This window comes from Eptatretus burgeri, chromosome 3 (assembly GCF_056783735.1).
Source record: "Eptatretus burgeri isolate ZD-2024b chromosome 3, Ebu_testis_v1, whole genome shotgun sequence".
Classification (NCBI taxonomy): Eukaryota; Metazoa; Chordata; class Myxini; order Myxiniformes; family Myxinidae; genus Eptatretus; species Eptatretus burgeri.
In genome coordinates, this window is record NC_140963.1 from 145,720,723 (window position 1) to 145,739,674 (window position 18,952).

At 46.9% G+C, this 18,952-nt stretch overlaps 1 protein-coding gene across 5 annotated transcripts in view; it reads right to left on the bottom strand.

Annotated features, from left to right (window-relative positions):
* Positions 1–16,280, bottom strand: part of RAPGEF4 (Rap guanine nucleotide exchange factor 4) — a 342,806-nt gene extending 326,526 nt beyond the window's left edge. For 3 of the 5 annotated variants that reach the window (XM_085876076.1, XM_085876077.1, XM_085876075.1), the window contains exon 1: positions 7,949–8,095. In XM_085876076.1, coding sequence (XP_085732202.1) covers positions 7,949–8,016 — 68 coding nt within the window. In that variant the 5' untranslated portion in view covers positions 8,017–8,095. Of the gene's footprint in view, positions 1–7,948; positions 8,096–16,230 lie in introns of those variants that run through there. The other 2 variants (XM_085876078.1, XM_085876079.1) reach the window with 2 other exon arrangements.
* Between the last annotated feature and the right edge of the window lie 2,672 nt (positions 16,281–18,952).

An 18,952-nucleotide genomic window follows, 5' to 3' on the forward strand; every position in this document is an offset into this window, starting at 1 on the left:
CTACAACCGTCTACAAGTAATTATTAATGTACAGTCACTTACACAGTTTTACTTACAGGACTCGGCGCCACAACATTCATTCGAAAGAAAAGCAGGAAAAAGACCCCCATCAAAGTCAATGGGGTCAGACTGGACCTGTTGGGTCTTTATGGCGTGCGACTTGGCAGACCGAACGAGTCCCACGAGACCATTGCAGGTTACCTGCACCCTCGTGGTGTCTGGCTTGGGAGACCCGCGACGTCCTGTCCTCACAGCAGCTAGCGTAGCCGCGGTCGAGCTCGGGCCTTCCGTGTAGCAGGCAAGCTCTCTCCAGCTCTCCCCACACGAACGCGCTTGGGCGACCTGCGATGCTCCTTCCCCACGGCAGCTAGCGTATCCGCGGTCGAGCTCGGGCCTTGCCAAGCGGCCGGGTGATTCGGTCTCAGTCGGCAACTCGTTTGAGAGGAATGAACGGGCCTTTGCTCTCTTAGAGTTGATGCTCTGTAAGAACCCGTCCGTCCCTCAGTGATGCTCGAACTGCGCCGAAGCCTGATCACCTCAGACCGCCTGTCGCTGGCTGGCGAGCTCTCTCCAGCTCTCTCCACACGAACACGTGGTTCCGCGCGACACAGCAGGGTAAGGCTGTGACTCCAGCTCGCGTCTCCTTCGCGACGCCCAGACTCTCCACCGACTGCAAGCTCCAAGCTCCCGACTCCGCCGCGAGCCCAGACTTCCACGCAGCTCCTTGACTTCTGGCTTCCTCCCAACTCCCCGACCTCTCCAGACTGACTCAGGCCGACCGATCAACTCGACTTGACTCAGTGGGGTCAAATCGCAGAGAGAGCAGGGGGGGCGAGGCTGCAGAGGAGACGGTAGAAGACAGAAAGACCACCGACCAGCCTGTGGTGAGAGGGTGAGAGGCCCAAAGACAGCCTCATTGCGGGAGATGCCAATGATCCGAAATGCCTTGGTTTCGACAGCGTGAAGCCGAGAAAGGGGGGAGGCAGGAGCATCAGCCCAGAGGGGGAGAGCAGTACTCCATCAGGCTGCGGATGAAAGCTTTGTAAGTGGTGAGGAGCTCAAGTGGGCCAAGGAAGGCCTTTGCACGATGGAGGATTCCCAGTCGGCGACTGGGTTTGGAGGCGAGGTTTGAAATGTGGCTTTCTTCGGAAAGGTCATGGCAGATAGTGAGACCCAGAAGCTTGAAAGAAAGGACTTCTTCCAGAGGATTGTTGAGAAAATGGATGGGGGGGGGGGTTCCAAACGGTCCTTTCAGAGAGACGTCGTGAGAGTGTGAGATTTGTTCGGATTGAAAGAGATGTTTCACATGTTGGACCAGTTTGTGATTTTACTCAGATCTTCAGTGAGCGAAGAAGCTGCTGCTTGCCGGTCTGAGGGATGACAGGTGGTACCGGCAGAGGGTGGAGTCATCAGCAAAGAGATATGGAGTATTTTCCAGAGAGTCTGAGAGATCATTGATGAAAACCAGAAAAAGAACAGGGCCCAGAACGCTACCTTGAGGAACTCCAGCCTGGACAGGAAGAGGGGATGGAAGAACTCCATTTCGGGCCACACGTTGACTGCGACAGGAGAGGAAGTCTGCGAGCCATGAGTGGAGATGGCCTTGGATACCATAGGAAGAGAGTTTGGTGAGCAGGGCAGGGTGCCAGACCGTGTCAAAAGCACGTGATATGTCCAGGGATACGGCTCGGATTTCATGTCTGGCATTGAGGACCTCCATCCATTGTTGGGAGAGCAGAAGCAGCATATCCAGGGTAGAGTGACCTGGTGTGAAACCAAATTGATGATGGGAAATCAAGCCATTAGAGAAGAGGAAGGATTTAATGTCTGAAGTGATGATGGATTCCATAACCTTGCTGATGATTGGGAGAAGTCTGATTAGTCTGTAGTTGCAGGGAACTGTTTTTGCACCTTTTTATGCAGGGCAGTAATGTTTGCTGATTTCCAAGCAGATGGCAGATGACCTTGAGCAAATGAGAGGGTGAATAGAACAGAGGGTGAGCAAGAGCAGAAGAGCAGGTTTTTAGGACACGTGGGCTGATGCTGTCTCGACCGGTTGCAGAATCTGAGTCGAGGTTTGACGGTGAGTCATCAGCAAAGAGGTAAAGAGGATTTTCCAGAGTCAGAGAGATCAATGGTGAAAACAAGAAAAAGAACAGGGCCCATAACACTGCCTTGTGGAACTCCAGCCTGGACAGGAAAAGGGGATGAGAGAATTCCATTTAGGGCCACATGTTGACTGCGACAGGAGAGGAAGTCCACAGCCATGAGTGGAGATTGCCTTGGATACCATAGGAAGAAAGTTTGGTGAGCAGGGCAGGGTGCCAGACAGTGTCAAAAGCACACGATATGTCGAGGGATATGACTCTGATTTAATGTCTGGCATTGAGGACCTCCATCCATTGTTGGGAGAGCAGAAGCAGCATATCCAGCATAGAGTGACCTGGTCTGAAACCAAATTGATGATCGGAAATCAAGCCATTGGAGAAGAGGAAGGATTTAATGTCTGAAGCGATGATGGATTCCACAACCTTGCTGATGATTGGGAGACGGCTGATTGGTCAGCAGTTGCAGGGATCTGTTTTTGCACATTTTTTGTGCAGGGCAGTAATGTTTGCTGATTTAAAAGCAGATGACAGATACCTTGAGCAAATGAGAGGGTGAATAGAACAGAGAGAGGGTGAGCAAGACCAGAGGAGCATGTTTTTCGGACATGTGGGCTGATACCGTCTGGACCGGTTGCAAAATCTGAGTCAAGGTTTGACAGCAAGCTCTCCACTTTGTCAGAAGAAAGGACACAGAGTCCAGGAGCAGCTGGGTGTGACTGGGTAAGGTGGGTAGAGAAAGCGATGGGTTTGGGACACAAGGTTTAGAAGCAAACACGCAGTTTAGGCATTCAGGCTTTTTGCATGCAGTGTCAGCTCTGCCTCCATTTGAGGGAAGTGAAGGGATGGAGGGGGAACATACACCAGAAACGGACTTAACCAAATGCCACCAGGATTTGGAGGGAGACAGGTTGAGATGAGCAAGATGTCGTTTCCTGGCTCTCCTGACGGTGGACACACACTTGTTCCGAGCTTCATGGAAGGAACTGAGATTACCTCCAGCAGGATTTGCCTTCTATGAGGCAAAGGTAAGTTCGCCACACACAGGACAACTGTATTGCCACAAGCTTCAGTGTACCATGGGTGGAAGGAAGGGTAGGATAACTGAAGATGAGAGGGGATAAATCTGTGCATGAGAGAGAGCAAATTTATTTGAAATAATTCCCAGGATGAGTTGATATCAGACAGAGTAGAAATGGGAGATCAGTCTCGAAGTTTGATGGCTGCTTGAAGTCCCTGCCAGTTGGCCTGAGTGAAATCCCAGACTCGTCAGCGCTGAGATGGTTCTCTAATAACAGCCAGAGACGTGACCGCTTTGACAAGCATATGGTCAGATGAACCGGTTGGAGCAGAGAAGAACAGCAGATATTTTCTGGGAAATTGGTCAAAATCAGATTCAGAAGAGACAGAGATCGTTGGTTGAGATCTGGGTCAGGAAGTTGACAGATTGTCAGTCCCAATGAGTCGCATAGGTCCTTTGCTGAAGTGCCCTGACAGGTGTGAGAGGTCCCCACAGCCAGCCAACTGGCATGATGGCAATTGCAGTCACCACCACATACGAGGAAGAGAGATATGGGATGAGTGGATAGAAGTTGGTCCATGTTTTTGGTGAGCGAGGTGTAAATGGAGTCATCACTGTTTGGTGGACGGTACAGCACACATATAAACATGAGGTGGGAGTGGAGGGGAAGCCGTAGGCAGAGGTATTCTGGGGGGTGTGGGGGAGTGAGAGCAGTGCATGGTGAGTGAGGAATAGAGTCTTTGATGAAGAGAGCAACTCCTCCACCAGGACGAGGCTCAGGTCTATCATACCGGAGGAGGGAGTAACCAGGGAGAGAAATGAAGGAGTCAGAGACGTCCTGAAGGCGGAAAGTTTCTGTTAAGCAGACTATATCTGCTTTGTCAATGGCAACCTGCATGGAGAAATCAGTGAGGTTAGAGTGAAGATCTCGGATGTTTAAGGTCCACACTGTTCAGGAAGAGGGAGGGAGGAGGCTTTGGGTGCATGGGAGGATAGGTGGAAAGAAGAACAAGGGATGAGAGGTAGAGGACGTGAGAATTGTTGACAGTGTGTAGATTGCAGAAGAGCTCGGGGAGAGGGTCGCATGAGGAGGACAAAGGGCAAGGTGGTGAAGGGATGAGTTGGAAGAGAGAGGGAAGTGAAGGAGGCAGCTTTGTGGATATGAGAGGGTGCAGCTTAAAGAAGGGGGAAAAGGGGGAGGTTTGAAGAGGAGGATGAGGGGGGAGAACTGAGGGAGAAGGGTCAAGGGGGAGCTTTTGAGAAGGGTAAGGGGGAAGCGAGAGAAGTTTGCCTTGAAGAGGGAGGAGGCAGCTGAATTGAGATGGAGGGATGAGAGGGAATGAGATGATGAGAGCAGGCATGGTCATGGGAGAGGAGGGAGAATGGAGGGGTGGGAAACAGGAAAGGATGAGACTGGGTCGAGGCATGATATAGCTGGGAGCGGGTGGGGGGAGTAACAAGATTTGAGGGGGTGGGAAGAGGGGGAGTTGTGATGAGAGGAAAGAGAGAGCATGTTTAAGATATTGAGTCGTGAACTGAATGAGAGAGTGAGATACTTGTTGGGTTGGAACAGAGCCAACAGATGTTTGAACACCAGAAAGTTTGGGATACCAGAGAGGGAGCTGATATTAAAGCAGAAGGCAGTGGAGAGGAATGAAGAGAGGAGTTAGGATGTGGCACAAGAGGGAGGAGTAAGAAGGGGGTGTGACAGGGGAAGAATTAGCAGGAGGTATATTTAAGGAGGTGGGGTGAATTTGTACTGAAGTTGGAAGAAAATAACGATTGGAAGTCAAACATGCATTGCAAAATGATATATATATATATATATATATATATATATATATATATATATATATATATATATATTTTTTTTTTAATTTGTAGGTCAGGGATTTGTTTAAACACATTAGAGGATGGATGGAGTTCAGAAGTATTGAGAGAAAGAAGGAAGTGTTGTAACAGATGGAATTTTTCGACACAGGATGAAAGAAAGGTCGAAAACAACTCGAGTGTAGAAGAAGAAGAGGAAGGAGAAGAAGAAGAAATAGAAGAAGAAGAAGAAGAAGAGAAGAAGAAGAAGAGGAAGAAGAGCACGGCAAAAGAAAGAGAGGAAGCCAAAACGTTTTAAGAAACCTTTTTATATTTTTTTTGAATATTAGGGAAGAGGGGGACAGAGTAAAGGAAGAGTTTGAAGAAAAAAAAATTGTGAAGATGAGTGGTGAATACCTTCACGATCAAAGTGGGATTGGAAATGTCAGCAATTGCATTGTGCATCACTGACCTTTGACCTTTGACCTCAAAAATAGTTGGTTTCCAAATTCAAAGGTCAAGTCAAGGTAAAACTTCTAAAATCATCAATTTTCATCTGATTTGCATGAGCTTTAAGATTGCCAATTTTAATCTCAATGAAATGGACAATTTGATGTATCCATGGAAACCTTTGGAGAAGGGGGGAGGAGGGTGGAGGAGGGAGGGCGGAGGGGGAGGGTGAATGTAGCAAGTATCGTGCTCTGCACGACGTCTTTTTCTTGTTTGTTTGTTTTTCCGTCCAGAACTTTAGTGTTTTTCTCCGCAACCGCTTGTTGGATTGAGATGAAATTTTCACTATAGGAACGACTTCTCATGCAGAACGTTTTATTGATAATTATGACATCATAGGTCACGTGGTCTGGTCGTCACGTTGGAGAAATGGAAAACAATTTGGACCTCTGTATCTCTGAAACCACACCAAAAAAAATATTGAAAACGCACATGGCAAGTACTCATGAGGAATAAGTGTGATTTTTTTTTATGATGTAGGTGCCTTCGTTATGACATCATAATTGCAGATGTACAATGCTACATTTGATCGGTACGAAAATTTTTGAGTCATCTTGGGATAAAATGGTCCACAGAAAAAAAAATTTGATGATGTCATCAGTCACATGATTCGACAGCCATATTGTTTGTTTGTTTTTAACCTTCAAAAACCTTCTCTGAAGTGAATGAACAGACCGAGGCGAATCTTCACACGTATGACTGCCTATCCATGAGGAACAAAATCACATGGTTTGGCAGCCATTTTTTATTTACCCTGAAACCTATAAAAAAAAAAAATCTTCTTTTCCAGAACGGCTGGACAGATCAAGGGAAAACTTCACAGAAATGTTCCCCAAACCTTGGGAATACGTGGGTGTTCACTAATAATTCACTCTATAGTAGTTCATAAGCATACCATTGTGTGCACATTTGAATGGGCAGCCATTTCCCCCCCCCCCCATGTCATCCTATGGAGTACTCCTGCACTCCCTGATAAACCAAGAAAACTGGTCTAAGCAGGTTAATGGAGGTAGTTCATTTGGAGCTCCATAGAATATGGCTTCCCACTGTGGGCTGGTACTCCCGCTTGTGACTGGTTCTCTTGAGGTGGATGAAAACAAGGCCTCCTTCTTCTTCTGGATCGTCTGCCTCCTTCAACTCTGAAGATCGTTGCAGAACCTTCTGCACAATCGGTATTCCCAAGGACCATCACTGCCTTCCTCTCCTACCACTGCCCCAAGCTACCCCAGGTCGGACACATTACACACAAGGAAATTAGATGCAGGTGGAGGCCATTCGACCCATCATGCCTGTGCCACATCAACACCAGAAACAATTTATCAACACGAGATAAAACAAGAAAAATGTTAAATGTTAAGTTTTTTAGGTGTTTGTGTGTTTTTTTTTTTGTTTGCTTGTTTGTTTTTTCTTTCCAGGGGAGGGAGCATGGATGTGGACAGTCTTGGGTCTCTCTCTATCGAGTGTAGCCTGTGGCTGCTGGTTGCATCATTGGTTGGGACGCAGCTGTACCGCTGATGCAGTGTCCCCCTTACCAGTACAATGGTGCTCATTTTGCCGACCTCGGAAGGATGACAGGCTGAGTCAACCCCCTGGTGTATATTAATTCAGCGTCCAACGGGACTTGAACTCAGGACCCTAGGATCCCAAGCTGCCACCCTAACCACTAAGCCAACACCAGGCTATAGTCTTGGGTAAAAAACACACAACATCCCTGCACTTGTTAATCCAGATGGAACGTTCCTCACGAAACCCTCATCTGCTCATTCTCCCAAAGTGCAGGTTCGATGCACACCTGCACCAACTTGTCTCCTACGACCATTCTCCAGTCCTCCTCACTTGCTTCTAAATGTGCTGCCCATCACTACCTCATGCACTCACCAAAGCACATCCACAATCTCTTCGACACGACTACCCTCACTGGTTCCTTCCCATTGACCCATGAACTGCTCTACTCGTTGTGTTCTTCCTCCTTGTGTATGTCCATCACAACCCTCCACCCCTTTTTCCACACTACCCTTTGGTAGTTCAATTCGATCCGCTGCTTTTTATCCTTTCGCTCTTCCATGAGCCTTCGATCCGTGCATGAATAAAAGAGTCAGACAAAATTCTCGTCGCTTGTGTGGCTCCTTCGGGCATCTTCGGCAAAGACGAATCCCCACACAATGAGACAATGTGGAGGGCTCAGACAACCGTGGGACAAACATGCTATGGGACAGACAACTTAAGGAAGGCTGAGTCCACCAACAGTGCTGGGATAGCAGAGAATCACCGGAAGGCATCGACGGGTTGTTGCGAAAGCCTCAGATGGACAATGTCTGTGAATCGCTTGATTATGCCATGGGACGCACATCACAAACGGCACCGGAGAGACGTCACAGTAAAACAATGTCGGGACTGCAGGGGACGGCAGGCTTTAATGTATGACATGACACACCTATGTGACCAACACCTTGGTCACAAACAGAGAAATCAGCGACTCGGTCACGTGTCCGACCGTGCTCACCTTTTGTCAAGGCATGAGAGCCAATGGCAACAGTCCGGCCCGTGTCCACTCGTCTGCGCCGCGACCATGACCAGGGTGATCTAAGAGACCGCACCACGTTCGACAAGGACGGGAGATGGGGGTGAAGCGTCGGGTTGTTCAACGTATGGGCGGATCGGAAACGCGGGGGGGGGGGTGAAGGCAAGGAGGAGGGGAAGGAGAAGGTACTGCAAAAGCACGTTGTGAGGGGTGGGGAGGTTAAAACATGGGGGAGGAGAGACGGTCAGGGTGAGGAGGGGGTTACACGTGGGGAGGAGAGACGGTCAGGGTGAGGAGGGTGGGTTAACACGTGGGGGAGGAGAGACGGTCAGGAGAGGAGGGTGGGGGTTAACACGTGGGGGATGAGAGACGGTCAGGGTGAGGGGGGGGTTTAACACGTGGTGGGGTAAGAGATTGTCGGGGTAAGGTGAGGAGGGAAGGTTAACACGTGGTGTGGTAAGAGATTGTCGGGGTAAGGAGAGGAGGGAAGGTTAACACGTGGTGGGATAAGAGATTGTCGGGGTAAGGAGAGGAGGGAGGTTAACACGTGGTGGGGTAAGAGATTATCGGGATAAGGAGAGGAGGGAAGGTTAACACATGGTGGGGTGAGAGACTGTCGGGGTAAGGAGAGGGAAGGTTAACACGTGGTGGGGTAAGAGATTGTCGGGGTAAGGAGAGGAGGGAAGGTTAACACGTGGTGGGGTAAGAGATTATCGGGGTAAGGAGAGGAGGGAAGGTTAACACGTGGTGGGGTAAGAGATTATCGGGGTAAGGAGAGGAGGGTTGTCCTAAAGAAAGTAAAACCGTGTTTGCCGGGCACAGTAATTGGACCAAGTGGATGGGGGTGGTGGGGGGAGAGTGGATTCTCGATGATGGAGATAAAGTTTTGTCGTTGTGGCGTTTCGGGGGGGAGGTGCAGGGTTATATGATCGGACATGACATGGATTGAAAGAGGGATTGTGCTGAAAGATGCAGAATCATAGCAAGTGGATGGGGCATGGGGGTCGTGTTTGGGGTACATTCGAGGAAATCTACAAATTACATACACAAGGGACAGCAGGGATGAAGTGCGTGAATGGAATATTTGAGATTTCGTACAGAACGACCATGAGTGGTGGTGTTGCTTGGTCACCGTTTCTATTATCTTCGCACGAGTGATGATCGCAGACGGACTGACGTCATACGACGAGCTGTCAATGACGAGTCGATAATGTCTCGACTCTCGATGGCATGAGAAAGGTCTTGTTCCTCGCTACTCGATGGAAGATATGATCGTAGCGACACGACAATAGTAGTGGTTGTGGATCCTTACTGGAACACACCGACCGGGTTTGTTATTTGGCAAAATGGAAGATTTTTTTAACTATATCTGTTGGTCACGTGTGGTTATATCGGTTGGTCGCGTGTGGTTATATCGGTTGGTCGAGTGTGGTTATATCGGTTGGTCGCGTGTGGTTATATCGGTTGGTCGCGTGTGGTTATATCGGTTGGTCGCGTGTGGTTATATCGGTTGGTCGCGTGTGGTTATACAGGTTGGTGGCGTGTGGTTATAACGGTTGGTCGTATGTGGTTATACCGGTTGGTCACGTGTGGTTATACAGGTTGGTCACGTGTGGTTATACAGGTTGGTCACGTGTGGTTATACAGGTTGGTCACGTGTGGTTATACAGGTTGGTCACGTGTGGTTATACAGGTTGGTCGCGTGTGGTTATATCGGTTGGTCGCGTGTGGTTATACAGGTTGGTGGCGTGTGGTTATATCGGTTGGTTGTGTGTGGTTATACTGGTTGGTCATGTGTGGTTATACTGGTTGGTCATGTGTGGTTATATTGGTTGGTGGTGTGTGGTTATATTGGTTGGTGGTGTGTGGTTATATCGTTTGTGGAGTGTGGTTATATCTGTTAGTGGAGTGTAGTTATATCGGTTGGTGGAGTGTGGATATATCGGTTGGTGGCAGGTGGTTATATTGGTTGGTGGAGTGTGGATATATTGGTTGGTGGAGTGTGGTTATATTGGTTGGTGGAGTGTGGTTATATTGGTTGGTGGAGTGTGGATATATCGGCTGGTGGCAGGTGGTTATATCGGTTGGTGGAGTGTGGATATATCGGTTGGTTGAGTGTGGTTATATTGGTTGGTGGTGTGTGGTTATATTGGTTGGTGGAGTGCAGTTATATCGGTTGGTGGAGTGTGGATATATCGGTTGGTGGAGTGTGGATATATTGCTTGTTCACGTGTGGTTATATCGGTTGTTCACGTGTGGTTATATCGGTTGGTGGAGTGTGGTTATATTGGTTGGTGGAGTGTGGATATATCGGTTGGTGGCAGGTGGTTATATCGGTTGGTGGAGTGTGGATATATCGGTTGGTGGAGTGTGGTTATATTGGTTGGTGGTGTGTGGTTATATTGGTTGGTGGAGTGCAGTTATATCGGTTGGTGGAGTGTGGATATATCGGTTGGTGGAGTGTGGATATATTGCTTGTTCACGTGTGGTTATATCGGTTGTTCACGTGTGGTTATATCGGTTGGTGGAGTGTGGTGTATCGGTTGGTCACATGTGGTTATTTTCGCCAAGTATGTTAGTCTGTCTGTGTCTGTCAGTGTCTGTCTGTGTCTGTCTGTGTCTGTCTGTGTCTGTCTCTGTCTTTCTGTCTCTGTCACACGATGTTATCCACAGTTTTCAAGCAATCTTTCTGAAATTTATTTTGTGTGTCGATGACCCGCCAAGGACAACAAAGCTTAATTTTGGTGAAGATCCGAATCCGAATCCGAATCTGAGAATTTTTTTCAGTGATTCTTCACCATTGAGAGATCAGAACAAAAACGAAAACGACATAGAGCACGATATCTCAAAAGGTTCTGGATCTATTCATATAAAACTTGGTGGACAGGTTTGGAGTGCCATGAGGAAGGACTGATTTTGGTTCAGGTCCGGTTTCAGGTCCGACCTATCAGTAGGATACAAAATGTAAACTGTTCAGCCTGGTCGAAGTACGTGCTCCACCGAGTGCCGTTCCATTTAGCCAAGTTTTTATTTTTATTTTTTTGTGTCGAGGCTCGTATAAGAACTAACGCACAGAACGTACAACAAATGGAGCAGGAGACAATGGGGGTGGGAGAGGGAAGCACAACAACAGTGAGGAACAGAGACATGAGGAGATCTGTGAAGGGGGGTGGGGTACACGGGGTAAACAAGATGGACACAACAGGGACTTTCAGGAAGGAAAACAGGGAACATCAAGAAAGTGGGTTTGGGGTGGATTAACGGGTTTAGAAAAGATTGTGGTTTTGCATGGGAAAACATGAGATGGTGGTGGACAGCTGTTTTGAAGACCTGGAGGGCGGAGTGGAGAAGAGGAATGAAAGAGTGAAGATGAGCAGTGATTCGTGATTTTGGTAGTTTTACCAGAAGGGGGTTGCAGCGGACCTTGAGTGCCCTGTGGAAATATGGGGGGAGAGGGGTGGGGGGGGGGTGACATATCTCACACAGAGCAGTGAGGGCAAGACCGGAGAGGAGACGGTAGAAGACCAATAGACCACTGACCTACCGGCGGTGAGACAGTGAGAGGCCCAAAGACTCAGTCTCATCGTGAGAGATACGAATGATCCGAAAAACTGTCACTCAATGAGTGATTTTTCATTCATTTGTCTGTTTGTTTGTCCACACAGAACTTTCGTGGTTTTCTCTGCAACCGCTTCTCAGATTGCGACAACATTTTCACAATTGGTGCGACTACTCATGTAGAATATTGTAATGATAATTATGACATCATAGATAACGTGGTGTGGCAGCCATGTTGGCTAAATGGCAAAAAACTTTAGACCTCTGTATCTTTGAAACCATACCAAAGAAAAAATTGAAACTTGGCTCACAGCAAGTACTCCTCATGCGCAATCAGGGTGCTTTTATGGCATCATAGTTGCCTTCGTTATGACGTCATTATTGCAAATGTAGAATGCTCCTTACGAGAATGAAAATCTCTTATTAATTACGTAACATACCAGTACATAAACACCACATAAAACAAGTCCTGGTGAGGGTTCTGCAATCTCAGATTGCTCTTTTTCTTATTTTAAATGAAAAAGGCGAATCTGATAATGATTGTAAATTCTCATTGTTCTCCAGTTTTCACGGGATAAGTACTTGGAGAAATGCACATCATAATGTGTAATATGGATCATATGATGTCATACTATGTGTTCCTGCAACAAAGTTGATCATTATAATTTTGAATTTCACTATGTGTGGTTTCAGTTTACCAAATAGAGAAAGAAGTTCCTTCAGGTGAATGTTTTGTGCAATTTCATGTTCTATTGATGAGGTGGATAGCCCAACTAGTCTTTCTTGCATCACTAAGTAACGAATGGATTGTAACTGTCGCCAGTCATACCAGATAACTCCGATCCAAACTCTGTGAGTCGCAAAGTGACGATAGCCCTTCGTCCCAAGAACCTCCTGCCGGATCCCACGTACAGCCATGTTACCATATAGATTAGGGTGCTTGGGACGAGCTAGTATCGTGCCTGTCGGTCCATCACGTGACAGATCTTGCCTTTGGCCGAGCTCACAAAGTCATGTGGCCGTGGTCTTATCTACGTCCCAATCGCTAGATCAAGTAGATTCCCCCTCAGCCAACACATCCCACCGTCATGGTGTTAGCAGGAGGGGTCAGGAGACCAAATCAATTTAACAAATGCATTAAAAGAAAAGTACATATAAACGAGCAAGCATCAACACAATTTAGTGTAGTTGATAGTAGAAAAATCGTGCAAATTATGATACAAGAATCAAATTTGGCATTTCTGTTCTGCAGGGCTTTCTGATCAAATCTGCCCGATTGGCCATTTGAAAATCCAAGATGGCGGCCATTTTTCTAGATGGCTGCAAAGTTAGCCTCCCAAAGTTGACTTTTTGCTTAGAAGTATTTGTAGTTGTCCGATTTGCATGATCTTAGTGTGGATTCCTATGTTTTCAAGCCTGCTGGAGTGGATTTTCCTGTTTTTAAAGCCCCCGATGCACACTTTTTCTGATTTTGCACATTTATTTATGATTTTCATACATTTGCATGACTTAACATGTATGTAGTAGTAGCTACATATGCATGGGGTGTAAGGGTGTAGTGTTAGAGGTAGTACCTTTGTTTCAGCAGTCAGCCACATCCCTTGGATGGACTACTGGCACTGGTCCTCATCACTGGCCCAACTCTCATCTATGGCTCCAAGAAGTTGCTAGTGCATGGAGGTGGTCTGTGATACAGTAGCATTCCTGAACCCAGGGCAGACACCTGTCATTGCTGCTGACCAACCGTTGTATGCTCTGGCAAAACAAATACAATGGCAGTGGCCCAAATATTGAGAGGACAAGTTCGTTATCATGTTTGGTGGACTTCATATAGAAATGGCTGCACTGAGATCGATAGGAACACTACTACAGGACAGTGGCTGGACCAGTTCCATTGTGGAAGCAGAGGTGGCCTCATTTGGTACAGCAGAGTCTTTCCTGTCTGCATCCAGTGTCACCAGGACAAGACAAGCACACCAGATCACTGCATGCAGCTTGTACAAACTGATGAAGGAAGCATACCATGACTACCGCTCTGAAGAGTCTAACAGATCAGATCTAACCTTTGAAGATTGGTGTGAACAACGGAGGCAAGAGAGTCCACAGTTCCAGTTCTGGAGTCTGGTGCTGGACATGGAGCTCACCATATTCACCCTGATCCGCTCATTCAGAGGAGGAGACTTCAACCTGTACCGTGAAGCACTTTCAGAACTGGCGCCTTACTTCTTTGCAAATAACAATGTCAACTATGCGCGATGGATCCCAGTTCACCTCTGAGATATGATGTCACTTGAGCAACAACATCCAGATGTGGCCAAGGAGTTTCACAAAGGGAACTTCGTTATCCACAAGTCGAGAAGAGAATTCTCTGCCCTGGCAATCGACCTAGCCCACAAGCAAAATAATGCAGTCATCAAAGGTGACGGAGGAGCAATTGGGTTGACAGAAGACCCGGTAGCACTTGGTAGGTGGATGGTCGCTGGACCCGAAGTGAGTCGTTTAGTAGCTGGTTACGAGGCCATGTCTGGTATGAAAAATGCAACCAACAACAGCAAACACCATGAGCAGACACTGAGTGCCCAGAAATCTTTCTTTGAAAAGGTGAAAGCACTCTCTGCAGTAATGCAGGAGATGGGCAGCCCATTCCAAGAAGAATCAGCCGACCTACTGGTATTAGACATGAAGAACATTGCAGACCCAACTCTAGCCGAAATGGCAGCTACACATCACCAGCGGGGCAAAGAGCAGTTCCATTCATTCATGGAGGGGCTACAGAATGAAGGTGAATGTCATTTCGATCATCCAATCAAGAAAAACATTGTTTCTTTCTTCAAACAAGAGCAAACTGGGGGAAGTTCTAAGGAGAAAGTCCTGAAAGATGACTGTCAGCTGACTGTTCATCTCATGCCAAGAATACAAGAATTCAAGAATTGACTTGCAAGAATTCAAGCATGAGAATCAGTCACACCCTGCATCTCTCAGTGACAGCGTCAAGCTTCATCCATGTCAGAAGTCACAGCTGGCTGAAATTCTTGAAGCGCAAGTGAACATCCCAGACAGAGAACCAAGGGGAGATGCAGTCATCATTGATGGCTCAGCACTTACCAATGCCCTACCTCCACGCACTTCAAAGATGTTTGATGATTATGCTAAAGAAGACATCATCCCAAAGGTGGAATCCTATGGTGCCAGGTACGAGAGGGTGGACGTAGTGTTTGATGTGTACAAGAAGTCAAGGCTGAAGTCCGAGGCAAGGTCGAAAAGGGGGCAAGGAATCAGAAGAAGTGTGACAGGAACCAGTAAGACCCCAAGTAACTGGAGAAGCTTTCTTCGAGATGACAGCAACAAGACTGAGCTGTTTCACTTCCTTGCGGAAAAGATGTGTGAAGCACAGACGACAAGCACAGTCATTGTCACAAAAGGAGAAGATGCCATTAGCAACACAAGGAAGTCACTGGATGCTGTGTCTCCATGTTGTCATGAAGAAGCTGACACTCGAATATTTGTACACGCCAGGGATGCAACGACGGATGGCAGCAAGTCCATTATCATTAAGGCTAATGACACGGACGTACTAGTCATAGCAATATCTGTACTGCCATCCTTACAGGAACTAGGTCTTGAGAACATGTGGATTGCCTTTGGCCAAGGAGCCAAGGCGCGATGGATTCCAGTCCATGAGGTAGTTTCTGCAATAGGGCCTGAGAAAGCTCGAGGGATCCCATACTTCCATGCATTCACTGGATGTGACGTCGTGTCTGCCTTCCGCGGTAAAGGGAAGAAAACTGCATGGCAGACTTGGAACGTCTTTGATGATGTTTCTGAAACATTCACCAATCTCAGCCAGCATCCAACATTGATTCGTGATCTTGACCTGCAGAGGCTGGAGAGATTCGTTGTCCTCATGTATTACAGATCAAGCGCAGCCACTGGTGTGGACGGAGCAAGACTGGATCTCTTTGCCCGCAAGCAGAGGCCATACAACTCAATTCTACCAACACAGGCAGCCCTCAGAGAACATGCAAAGCGTGCGGCCTATCAGGCTGGGATCATCTGGGGCCAGGCAACCATCTCCAGTCCAGACACGAGCAGCCCCGCTGAATGGGGATGGACACAGAAAGGAGAGACGTGGCAGATATGTTGGACAACACTACCCCCTATTGCAGCCAGCTGTCAGGAACTGACCAAGTGTTCCTGTAAGAAAGGTTGCAACCGGAGATGCAAGTGCTTTCAGTCAAGGCTCCCTTGCACAGCACTCTACAGCTGCAAATGTGGACAGTAGCAGCTGGAGGAACATTCGCATGGTATGCATAACTTTGAACATTTACTAGCCAGGGTCCGGTTGCATAAAGGCCTTAGCTTCATATGACAATCAATAAAGTGGTGCAAAATCAGTAAAAGTGTGTCAGGGGACTTTAAAAACAGGAAAATCCACTCCAGCAGGCTTGAAAACATAGGAATCCACACCTAGATCATGCAAATCGGACAACTACAAATACTTCTAAGCCAAAAGTCAACTTTGGGAGGCTAACTTTGCAGCCATCTTGAAAAATGGCCGCCATCTTGGATTTTCAAATGGCCAATCAGGCAGATTTGATTAGGATCCCCTGGAGAACAAATGTGCCAAATTTGATGCTTGTATCATCATTTGCACGATTCCTCTCAAAAATTGCTGTTATATATCTGCCCCACTAATTTCCCATTACCTTGCGAAGACGTTGCCTGGCACTGAGAGCAGCATCACCTCTCAGTCGTTGTTGTCGTCCTGGTGATAATCCTTTCCAGAGAGAGACAACAAGGCCCCTCTTCCAGTCATTTAGGGTGATGCCTGTGTTCCAGACAGAGCACAGAACTGCATGCAATTTCACGAGTACAGCATTCCACAAGACTTGAGAAGTTCAGCATGGATTCCACAGATCCCAGGAGCTTTATCTCATTTCAACCAGTTCACGGCAGCCTGCATTTCCACAAATGAAGGTGGATCACAGTTGATTGGAGGGTCAGCAATCGGGATAGTTACACCCTTAAAGGCCCGGTCACACCTTGACGTTTTAGCCAACGTATGCCGATTTTTGAATATTTTTTCTAAAACGCTGGCACACGTTGAATACGTTATGGGTAAATTTTGATAACATTGAGAGCACGCTGAAAAACACTGCCATACGTCGTTGTACGCTGGCTTTAAACGTTGTACTTTTTGGTTGTTCTCAAATTTTTTCATGCTTGAAATTTCACGACGTATGCCAGCGTATGACTCACACGTTCCGCTACGCTGGCCACAAGTTGTATGCACGGTCTGCGATCGTTGACAGACGTCAACACATGCTACTTGTAAGTTAATCAGAAGTTGAGACACGCCGAGGTAATGTTTAGCGTACCCGAAACTTATTTCTAACCTATGATTAACGTGTTGTTGGCACGTTACGCAATCGTTGCCACACATCCACAGACGTTACTTTTAAGTTACGCATAGGCTGAAAGACGTCGGTATAATGGATCGTCCTTGCGTCAGCGTCCACGGCCACGGCCAGGACACGTATTTGCAGCATTCTTCAAACTTTTCTTCGGCATGACGAGGATGTTCACACTTCGATGTCTAGCTTGGCTATGATTCCAATTGTCCATCGGCAGCGTCTATTTAAAATAGTCGAGTTTGAGCGTTTTAACACGTTCAGAAGAAACGCTTCAAATTTCCAAACCCCAGCGTCAAAAAACAAAGGCGAGTGACAGCAATTTAAATCGTTCATTGTAAACAATGAAAATAGCTGAGTGATACCGTTTAAAAGTCGTTGAGTGTAAAAAAAATCCAATTGTTGAGCGCAAGCATCTACTTTCAATAGTGGAGATGCAGCCATTTAAATCGTTGAGTGGCAGCCTATGAATAGCAAACCCTACGTCACCGGCAAAGATAAACTGCCGCACGATATGGATAAGTTAGGCTATCGTTGGGCATAGTTTGTGAACGCCGGCTTCACGATAATTATTCGTTGGTATATCGTATCTATAAGTAATCAAAGCGCTCTATGCACATTATTAGTTCATTGTGCATTTGTCCAACCCGTTATGAATAGACCTAAATCGTAAAAACAAGCCATAGCACATTGTTGAAAAAGCCCCATAAAAAATTAGCCGCGAAGAACTTCGAACAATGGTGAAAAGATGTCTCCTACCCGTGGACACACGGACGCAAGGACGATCCATCATAACCCACACCCTCCCCCTCACACTCACCTACTACTGCCAACATGAACAAAATACTACTAATATTAATACTAATACTGATACTGATACTGATACTGTTACTGCTGACATGGACATCGACTCAAAAAGGACTCAAAAACACTGTTGGGTTCCCCTTTTATGAGCAGCATTTTTATATACCAATTCCCAAAACCGCTGGGAACACGTCTTTATTTGGCAGTTGTAAGCTAGAAACACGTTCATTTTTTTTTTTGTCGACCGGAAGACGTCATTGGAATACGTCTACATACGTCGATGTGTGTTGGGACTACGTACAGAATTGGTTCAAAGCACGTCAAACATAAGTTAGAAATAAGTTTCGCGTAAAAAAGACGTGTTTCGACTTATGAGTAGCTTATAAGTAGCCTTTGTGGACGTGTGTAAGCGTCCACATATCGTGTGTAAAACTTATCCCCATCGCATGCGGAACGTGTGTCATACGCCGAGTACGTCCAAAAATTTTGAACATGTTTAAAATTTCTTGACGTACTCTACTTACTACGACGTATGATAGCGTACTTTAGCGTTCTACTCACGTATACCAAACTTACTCATACCGTATTTGACGTGCCCCAACGTTTCAGACACATTTTTCTTATGTCGGCATACGCTGGCAAGATCGCCAAGGTGTGACCGCGATGTTGTCACTTCCATTTCTACGGCAGTTTTGATTCGAATCGTTGTGCGTCGGCCTTTTAATAGGCTACGTCATGACATCGTTGGCGATGCGTGCAACGCGCTATGCCTAAGTTAGACTATCGTTGGGCATCGGTTATGTAGGCCGACAACAGGTTCAGCATTCGTTGGTATAAGTTATCTATAACACAACGAAACGTTCTGTGTCCGTTACCAATGCGTTATACATAAGACCAAGTCGCTATGAATACGTCCGAATCTTTTAAAAAAACATCAAAAGTTCAACGTAAGCCAGCATTTTACATACATTTTAATACGTTGCCATCGCTGGCTAAAACGTCAAGGTGTGACCGGACCTTAACATCCAACTCAACAGCTGGTGGGTCAGTGGGTGCAGCTGCTCATAGTAACCGGCCCAGCGTGCCTTCACTTCGGACTCCTCTGTCAAGAACCCACCATCCTCCGCTCTAACTGCAGCACACCGAGGAACGGGCTTGGAGCAACGCAATGCACGAATTCCATGTCTCATAACCATCGCTGTCAGTGCCAGTC